Source organism: Bidens hawaiensis, unplaced genomic scaffold, assembly GCF_021521415.1.
Source record: "Bidens hawaiensis isolate Kalapana, Puna unplaced genomic scaffold, B.hawaiensis_p1.1 tig00021540_1, whole genome shotgun sequence".
Taxonomy (NCBI): domain Eukaryota; kingdom Viridiplantae; phylum Streptophyta; class Magnoliopsida; order Asterales; family Asteraceae; genus Bidens; species Bidens hawaiensis.
Genome location: NW_027493356.1, coordinates 180,463 through 191,195, shown reverse-complemented (window position 1 = coordinate 191,195; position 10,733 = coordinate 180,463). Strand labels below are relative to the sequence as shown.

Sequence of the window (10,733 nt, the reverse complement as noted above, 5' to 3'; positions counted from 1 at the left end):
AACCTTTTTTGTTTTTCCATTAAATTAATTTATAAGTATTTTGAGAATCAGAACTGAAATAACGAGCCTTATTTATTTTTATCATTTGACAAATCCTTTGTCGTACATCGGTCCAAAAGCTAGTTTGGTAATAAAGGAAACTGTTGGAAGTTTTAAGTGTGTGAATGAAGAAAGTTGTGGAAGTGGTAAAGGTTTGTCCCACATCGGTTTGAGAACAAAATAATGAATGGTTTATAAGGTGGAGCCATTACATCCATTTGAATTATTTGCGACATGTTTTACCATAAGTTCTACGCGCGCGCAGGGGGGTGCAAATTTGGGTTTCTAGACTAAAAATTCATCGAACTCGTGCGTGCCCGCACGTCCCGCGGACACGAATGCAACTCTGAAAACCCGAGCCCGCGTCAGACGATTTTTTGAAATTCAAAATATGTTGGTCTAGTCAAAACAATAAATAATCATAATGATTATGATTATTGTAATTCAGTTTCAATTTCTTTTGATTATGGTCATTAGATGAGTATTATTATTATTTAATATTCTTTAATGGTCATAACTAAGAATTGATTCTAAGGTTATGACTCTTGGTTATAAATACCATGACCAGATTGTAGTCTAGATACACCAACACAAACAAACACACTTCATATTCTTCTCTGCAGCAACATTATCTCGTTTCGTTTTCAGGCAAGTGATCGAGTCCGGCAGAGCACTGATTCTGTTTCGAACCGGAGTACCCTGGGAACAGACCGAGAATCTGTTTAAGGGAATTGTGTTAAACACAAGCCCGGTTTACTGTGTTGATCGTTTTCTTATTTCTGTTTATTATTAATACAAGATTTCCAACAAAAACTTAATTGACTATCCATTAGCAACTCTACATTATCTAGAACTGGAGTGAGATCGTACAAAACATTTACAGTACACATATTGTTGGTATCTAGTTGTATAAATGTCAACAATTGAAATTGTAGGGGTGTTTTCTGTAACTTTCCTATAATTACATGTAGTTTGGTTATGTTATGTTAAGTGGGCCAAACTAGAAGGAAATTTCTTGCTAGTTTTAGAACTTTGGTTGAGAGTAGCTATTATCTTTGATAAAAGGGATTAGGGTTTACTTTTTGTTTTCTTTTGGGTACATAATAATTTCTTTTCGGAACCTCATCAGGAAAACCCCAACTAAGTCTGTTTAATCTCGATTTTGGCCGGATTTAACCATTACCGATTAGCCCAAAATTAAACAGTGGGATGAGGACTAGCGATTAGTCAAGGATTAATCGACGGATCGATAGTCGGGATTTTTCTAATTCTAACAAAAAAGAATTAGGGTCGATCTCTCACTCTACATTGCTTTCCTTCCATCGCCAACATAGGCATGTACTACAAACACTCTTATGCTATACAAATGAATCAGACACCTATTTTACAAGATTCTAGACAACTAAGCATATGTAACAGGATTATTAAGAAAAACAAACCTGTGTTTTGTTTCTTGTAGTGGACGAACAAAAACGAAGTACGTTTTTGAGTTTATGCCTGTTTGGACGTCTAATTGTGTGTTAGAGAGGGAGTTGGTATAATATAAAAGAAAGGAATTTAGAAAGAATTATAAAATGTGAGATGTACAAGGAAAGAACTTAACTTTTGGGGTGTAAGAAGACAAGAAGTAAAGGATATATATTAGAAACAGAATCTAAATATACTTGTTATGATTTTAATGTGGGCACCCTCTCAAATACATCTCTTGTGTTTAACTTTAGGTATCAAAATTTGGAAAAATAGAGAAAGTATGTCATCATCTATTAACTTCAGATTAATAATCTGATCTCATGGTGATTGTATTGCTTTTGCTTTTTTAATCTTTTGAATCGGGGAAGGAATGCTAACTTATTAGATGATGGTATTGTATAATGGTTCATTTCCATCATCAAATAAAAATGTATTGTCAATGTTCTTTTTTTTTAATTTTTTTATCACAGTGGTTATTTGTTCTATACATTTAAAAATAAATAAACAAAACACTTTAGTGCATATTTCTTTAATATATTTTAGTATTTAATTGAATTAAATCAGTTTTTATTTATAATTTATAAAAAAAAACATCACTTTTTGTAACGAGCAATCTGTTGACTTGTTTATATAATAAGATAACCGGTTTTATAGTATGGTTTAGACATGCTAAAATTTGAGTAACTGGTTTTGACCGCATTGACTAATAACCAATTCGGTTAATAACTGAAAACCTATAACATACTAAACCGGAATTTGCATATCTTATGACATAAAGGCTAATATTTCAAGTTGGTTTTGGTTTGTGTACGATTCGAGGTTTGCGAAATTACTATATGGGCTTTTGCTACATGTTTGTATTCATTTGGAGTAAAACGAGGTAAAATGCGAGGCCCTTTTCTATAAAAATTTTCCTTTTTATTTCCTATAACGTGTACTTTCTATTTTTATTTGGCACAGAATAACAATAAAAATAATAGCTAATGAATCACTAAAAATAGAAGCTAACTTGTAGCAAAGTTAAACACAAGATCAGCAAGGGGAGCAAGATCAGCCGTTCAAGAACTCATCATTAAACATTAGACGAGCACATTCGGTTAACGTGTTCGTCACGTTAATTGTTCGGTTTGAAATCTCTAATTTGTTTTTATTTTCGGTTTCTTGCAATAAACTCAACTGATTTGATTTTTTTCCCTTTCGTTTATTATTGTGACGAGGAGCTAAATATCTTGTACTACGTAGATTTGGATGATTATTGACGTCGTCTGATTGCTTTTCTAGTTTTAACGATCATATGACAATTTATTATTGGAAGACTCTATCTTTATAGATCTATCAAGTGTTTATGTACTGATTAATTGCATCCGTGTCGGGACGGGTAGGGTCTGACCCGAAACCCCGTCCTGACCCGCTACCCATTCTGACTCTAAACCTGTTCGGATCTAAAACCCAAACCTGTTCTGATCATAATTCATGGTACCATAAGTTTTTTTATTATTTTTACCTGTTGGAAATTTATGAATCATCACATCTGTTTTCAAGCAAAAATGAGATCTTTCAATTTAATCTGATTTTAATTTAAATATATATTGTCGTTGTGCTGAATTTAATCAAGCAAAGATACAATCGTATATAGAAACAGATTACGAGAACAAACGTGAATCAAATTAGAGCAAACGAATGAGTAATAACAATAAAACAATTAGGGCTTTTATTCACGATACATCAACGAATTCCAGAAACGAATAAATTTGAAAATGATTGCAGAATGAAACGAAATTAAAAACTAAACTATGAAACCTTAATACAACGGCTATATAGGCTAACGACTGGTTAACAAACTTTATTCCCGAAGTTTCACATTACACCCTTCATGTATCATTCATCTTGCAAGTTACACCAGTATGGCGGAATGGTTCCCGAAACGCCCGGATCGGACACTTGTAGATCCCGAGCATCAGGATCTACAAGGAGAATGCTTCAAACACACTTATTTCCCACCTTATTTCCAAGATCTTCAAACTTTGTTATCAAACTTCAACGGGTTTTAACGTCTCGGTTTGGGTAATAGCGGAAATAGAACCCCGAATATCAAGAGAAAAGTTGAATCATAAGATTCGACCCGCTCTAATACCAATTGTAGGTCCCGTGACCGGATATAACAACAAACAAACTATTACTAGTTGTCTTGGATCAACCTCTCAACTAGTTGGCGGAAACAACTAGCTAGGACCGAGATCTCGGATCTTGTTGTATGCTTATTTCGGCCGAGAATGGAGAGGGAGAAGAGAGCTTGTAGGTGTGTAAGATAACATGTTTTGCGAAGGTTGTGTTGAGTATGTGATACTGATGCAGCGGTATAAACAAAAACGAAGATCAAATCACGTTGATTCAGTGAATACTCGTGATGAACTTCAAAACTCCCAAATCCCACCCAAATGTCTAGGGAAAATGAAGAGAAAAATGAAATTTATTAATAATCAAGTCTGTCTTTCTAAATTACATAACCAAACTATAAATAAGAGTTCAAATACGAAATGGGCCTAAAACGGGCCATGGGCCAAACACAAACCCAAAAATAAAAACATAAAAAGTGCTGAAAAAACAATAAAAGACCCATAACTTTATTTAGAAGTCGTTTTTGGGCTTCAGACAGGGGCTAAACCACAGTAGGCATTTGCCACAATGTGCTCCTCGTCTCAAGCTTCGATTTGACTGGTAATGGGCCTGAAACGGAGCTTCGTGGGCCAAGTTATGCCCGTTTTCGTGAGCCACCCTTTGTTGCGCGATCTTGGGCCTCCAGAAACATAATAGCCCGGTCTTCAATACTTGGGCCCACATCATTCCCCCTGGATAGAAAAAATTCGACCTTGAATCCGCAGCATCTTCATCCTCGGAAGTGTCCCCGTAATAAGGTAGTAAATGCTCCACATTAAACACATCAGAACAACGAACGTGACTCGATAGTTTTAAACGATAAGCATTTGAGTTTATTTTCTCCACAATTTCCACGGGTTCAATATTCTTAGCCCATAACTTGTTGTAATCCCCAACAGAAAAACGATCTTTTGTCAAAACAACCCAGACAAAATCACCTTCTTCATATTCAACATGTCTTCGCTTTTGATCAGCAGCTTGCTTGTACTTTGAATTGGCTCGAACCAGGTTGTCATGCACATCTTTGTGAATATCATGTAGCCCTTCAACAAAATCCTTCACCTTTTTGGGTACGGAACCAGGAACAGGGGGTGACATCAGGTCAAGGGGTCCCCGTGGCTGAGCAGAATAAACCACCTGAAAAGGACTAAACCCGGTACTTCGATTGGCAGCATGATTATGAGCAAACTCAGCTTGACATAACTTTTGATCCCAAGAATTCACATGATCACCCACAAGACAACGTAAAAGATTACCAAGGGACCGATTAACAACTTCTGTTTGCCCATCCGTTTGAGGGTGATAGGCACTACTGAAATTAAGTTGAGTGTTCACCATTTTCCATAGGCTGCGCCAAAAATGACTCAAGAAATGAGTATCCCGGTCAGAAACAATAGAAGATGGCAAACCATGCAAACGATAAACATCCCGGAAAAATAATTGAGCCACATTAACTACATCGGTCGTCTTCTTGCAAGGAATAAAGTGCACCATCTTGGAGAACCGATCAACAACAACAAAGATCGAATCGTTACCCCTCTGAGTCCGAGGTAACCCCAACACAAAATCCATACTAATGTCAGTCCAAGGTTTTGAAGGGACTGGTAAAGGCATATAGAGACCCGCATTAGTAGCAGTGCCCTTTGAGACTTGGCAAATTCGACACCTTTTAACATAACGATCTACCTCTTTCCTCATAGTAGGCCAAAAGTAGGAAGACTGCACCAAATGTAAAGTACGGTCACGACCAACATGACCCTCCCCATGTAACTCCTAAATAATTTTCAACCGAAGACTGGAGTCAGGAATACATAGCTGACCCACTTGCACATCCTGCAATACAACTGCAAAATACGGGTCAGTGGTTAACTGCTCACGAATAACATCCAACCCCAACACATTGATCCTCACAGCAACAAGCAGATTCCCCCTCATGCTCAAGGCATCAGCAACACGGTTTGAAACACCAGTTTTGTGTTTGACCACAAAAGTAAACTTTTCAAGAAAAGCCAACCAACGCCCGTGCTTATGAGATATCTTGTCTTGCGTGCGAATATGCCTTAGAGAATCATGATCAGTGAATAAAACAAACTCTTTATGAAACAAATGGTGACGCCAATGCTTTACAGCTTTGACCACTGCATAAAACTCCAAGTCATAAGTACTATATCTCAACTTTGCCCCTGCTAACTTCTCACTAAAATAAGCAATTGGTCGACCCCCTTGACTGAGGACCCCGCCAATCCCAACCTTCGAGGCATCAGTATGAAGTTCAAAAACTAGTGAAAAGTTAGGAAATACCAGAATTGGTGCGGTAGTGAGTTTTTCCTTGATAACCTGAAAAGCTAACTCTGCTCCCTCTGTCCATACAAACGTCTTTCCCTTCATGCAATATGGGCCATAATGGAACTGAAGTGTGGAATGAACCGCCTGTAAAAAGAAGCAAGTCCATGAAAACTTCGAACTTCAGTAATGGTGGTAGGAGTTGGCCAGTTTTGAACAGCTGCAACCTTAGATTCATCCACCTGTATCCCATCACCTGAAATAACATACCCTAAGAACAAAACTTTAGGGGTCATGAACACACATTTCTTTGTTGCTGTATAGAAATTGTCTCTGCGAAGCAAGGCCAAAACCTCCTTGACATGCACGACATGGTCACTGAAAGAAGCACTATAAATAAGAATGTCATCAAAATATACCACCACAAACTTCCCAATAAAAGGCCTGAGCAACTGATTCATCACACGCATAAAGTACTAGGCGCGTTTGATAAACCAAAAGGCATCACCAACCACTCATACAACCCTTCACGAGTCTTGAAGGCTGTTTTCCACTCATCCCCAGGTCTAAGACGAATCTGGTAATAACCACTCTTCAAATCCAACTTTGTGAAAACAGTGGCTCCACTAATCTGGTCAAGTAAATCATCAAGTCGAGGAATAGGAAACCTGTACCTCACAGTAATCTTGTTGATGGCTCGACTATCAACACACATCCGCCAGGTACCATCCTTCTTTGGAGTTAACAAAGCAGGAACAGCACAAGGACTCATACTTTCACGAACATGACCCTTAGAAATCAACTCCTCAACCTGTCTACGCAACTCTTCATGCTCTCTTGGGCTCATCCTATAATGTGGCCTATTGGGCAATTGTGAACCAGGCTCCAAATCAATATGATGTTGGATCTCACGCAAAGGTGGTAGCCCATCAGGCAACTCATCAGGGAAAACATCAGAAAATTCCTCAAGTAAAGGAATCATAGCTTCAGGAACCTCAACTTCCTCGGCCACTGGCTTCCCTATCAAAACAAACACATTGTCTGCCTCCACCAACTCATCTTCAAACTGATTAAGGGTCAATAGGTTACCCGACTGCTTTGTGACTAGCTATTTGGGCTTGCTAGGAACAAGCGTTATCTTTACCCCACCTTTTTAAGCCACTGAAGCTTGTAAGGCTTGTGGTGACTCTCCGTCTTCAAGACCAACTTTTGGACTGCCTCTTCATAAATCAGATTGTCACAACTTCCAGAATCGATAACAAACGTGCAAACCTTCCCCAAAATGGTACATGTGGAGTGGAAGATATTATGTTTAAGCCAACCGTCTCCATCAGCCTTTGGTGTATAACAAGAACGCCTAACCACCAAATTCACCCCCACATCACCGGTCACAAACTCCTCCTCGTACTCGGGTTCTACATCATATTCTGGGGCCTTTTCATATTCTTCATACTGTTCATCTTCGGATTCAACAAGCAAATGCCTCTTACCCGCCTGTTTACAGTCAACTTGCCGATTACTCGTCTCACCACACTTGAAATACTTCACCCTGCTACTACTAGCCCCTTTAGAAGTCGACCCAGTGTTGTTGGCCCCCGACCTCTGTTGACTAGGCACAACACGAGGTCCTCCACTACCCGACCCCGAATTTCCTCCAGCAGGGGCTGGTGAATACGAACCGCCCACCGATGGTTTTGTTTTTCAAAAGCCAAGGCCCTTTGGTATGCCTCGGCGACCGTTAATGGATCAAAAAGATTTACAGAGTCCATGATCTGAACCCTTAAACCTCCAATATACCGAGCAACGAGTTGTTCATCAGTTTCTTGAATATCATTACGAGAAATCAAATGATAAAACTCAGTCGTATATTCATCAACCGACCTGGATCCCTGTTTCAGATTCTGCAAACGTTGATACATCAACCGTTGAAAGTTGTGAGGTAAAAAAGTCTCTCGCAAACACTTTCTCATCTTGGCCCATGTCACGATCCGTGACTTCCCGAGTCTATTTCGTGTCATCTTCAACTGTTGCCACCATGCTGACGCCCTCCCACATAGCCTGGTAGCAATCAAAGAGATCCACTTATTTTCAGGGACCTCTCGGAACTCAAACATCTCTTCTACAATAACCAACCAATCAATGAACCCTTCCGGATCCAAACTAGTCCCATCAAATTCTGGGATATCAGTTTGGATCCCCGCATCCCAACGTCGGTTGCCATCACTAGGTTCTTGCCTTGGTCCCCTCTCGTACCCCTCTTCGGAAGACGAACCATCATGACCAAAAAAGGATTATCGAAGTCACGCCCCTCCCTGTTTTCGGGGACCTGTCTTCTACGATTCATTAAGTCAGCCATTCGATCAGTGAGTTGATCGACCACTTGATCCAATCGTTGCTCCACCCGTGCCATAAATCGTTGTTCCAACTCTCGTCCGTAAACCTCATCGAGCGGTCTCTGTTGTCTCCTTGGAGGCATATTCGAAAGTTTAACAAATAATGACGAAATAAGTTATGGAATTACAAGAGTTTAAAATTAATATTTTATATCTTTTGGTTTAATCATTAGAAGCCCAATGGTTTTCTATTTCTTTTAAATACTTGAGATTATGTAATGTAAAAAATGGAGTTTGAAATATATGAAAAAATCATTTCCTCTTTATCATAGTGTGTGTTAGTGTGTGAAAGACCTAATTATCGGTATTCTTTGTGAATCAACGATAGTTGGAAGAATTGATCCTGGTATTCATGTGAATCAACAGGTTCAATTATTTATCTTATTTACGATCTACGTCTTTTCTGGGAGTTTTGGGAAGTTCTTCACGGGTATTCTTAGAATCAACGTGTTTGACTTTCAATTTTATCATCACGCTACGTCAAGAAGTTGGACCCGAATTAGACAAAGAGCGTGACATTCAATAAAACTTGGAAAATCGTTTGAAACAAATGGAATGAGAGCGGGCTGAATGAGAGGAAAGGGAGCAACATTTATAGGAACAATTTGAAGAGACGATGAAAAACATTAGCCAAGAAGTAATCTTAGTATGCTTTCTATTAAAACATTTTATCTAGATATTTTTGTGGATGGCATGTGTTATCTTGTTTAGTTTTTTTTGTTAGCGGCTGGAATGCGTAAAATATTGTGTTACTTTTGTAACCAAACGTTGTTTGTAATCGAAAAGGTTTATTGGGTTTATATGCAGTTTTTGGCAGAAAGTAAGGTTTTTCCCGATTTTGTATTTTTGTACGTTCAGTTTGTAGGAAAATTGCCAGCAAAAACAAAAACGTAAAATATGTTTTTGTCGAAAAATTGTCGGTAAAAAAATAAAAATACATTTTTGTCGGAAATTTTGTCTGTAAAACAAAAAATAAACTTTTTTTTGATGAAAAGTTGTTGGTACTAAACAACATAATGTATTTCTTTTGTTGGAGATTGGTCAAAAATTTAAAATTCAATTAATTGTGTTTCTATTAATGAAAGTATTAATAATGTTATTCATTTTTATTAAAAATATATAAATAATATTAAAAACACCTATTTGTGGGAAAGTTGTAGCAAACTAAAAGAAAAACAAAAAACTACTTTATGTGGAAATGTTGTAGGAAGTTACCGACAACATTATTCTGTCGTGAATTTGTTGGAAGTATACGAGGGTTTTTTCGACAACACGTATTTGTCAGAAGTTTTCGGTATAGGCCGTTTCCAAAAATTTTCCTACAAAAAACGCCTTCGGAAAAGATCAAGTTTTTTGGTAGTGCTGGAAGAGCTGCACCTTTCGATGATGGGGCATTGTAATATTCTTGTGGAACTAAGTGAATTGAAATCGCTCCAAAATCTAAGTTTATTAGTTCCTATCTTGGATCATATTCCCGAAGATTTCCAATATGAAAATTTGATAGAATTTTACATTTCGAATTCATATTACTGGAGTGTGAAACATGTAAAACACCATGTAAGGCCCCGTTACCGGTACCCTACATTTGGTGTTGGATTTACTCATAAACACGGTTCTAAATATCAGAGTGAATTAAAACTTTCGCGGAATAATATAAAACATCAACCATTCGTTACAATTATCCATAAATTGTCTTTTAAAACATAACATAAATTATAACATTCAAAACATCATGACGATCTTTAGATGCCAGCCTCTTCAACCTGCCATGTGTCCACCTCAAACCAGCTGTCTCAATCTGTTAACCTACGTGCATACGAAAAGTCAGCTACGCTGAGTGAGTTCTAGTTAATCACACATTATACCATACATTCACTCACCTTCAATTATGCATCCGAAGACACATAATAATTACTTTACTATTTTACTTTCAATACATAAGTTCATACATACGTTCATACTTTATTATTTTCATACTATATAAATTACTGTCCTTTTCTATCTCGGATACTATTAGGGTCCGATCCCTTCCTTTTCTATCTCAGATATTATTAGGGTCTGATCCCTTTCTTGTCTATCTCAGATATTATTAGGGTCTGATCCATTTTTACTTCTCTATCTCAGATATTATTAGGGTCTGATCCCTTTCTTCTCTATCTCAGATATTATTAGGGTCTGGTCCCTCCTTCTTCATCTTCATGCATACTGTCTTTTCATACTCATAACATACATACTTTCTCTAATCAATCATACATATCCATATATTGTACATATATCTATCATATACATCCATCTATCATAACATACCTCCCTTGTTAGCACGTGTAATATCCGAAGATCGTTCACGTACCGACAGGCTTTCATTTACATTTAAGACATACATACATAACA

The 10,733-nt window shown here is 37.6% G+C and overlaps 1 protein-coding gene across 1 annotated transcript; it reads right to left on the bottom strand.

The window, feature by feature from the left end:
• Window positions 1-5,439: 5,439 nt before the first annotated feature.
• On the bottom strand, window positions 5,440-8,425 carry LOC143563859 (uncharacterized). Its single transcript, XM_077051308.1, has 6 exons — window positions 8,276-8,425; window positions 7,736-8,204; window positions 7,099-7,613; window positions 6,462-7,015; window positions 6,192-6,327; window positions 5,440-6,096 (listed from the first exon to the last, which is right to left on the bottom strand). The coding sequence occupies exons 1-6, from the start codon at window positions 8,423-8,425 to the stop codon at window positions 5,440-5,442; spliced, it is 2,481 nt and encodes an 826-aa protein (XP_076907423.1).
• Between the last annotated feature and the right edge of the window lie 2,308 nt (window positions 8,426-10,733).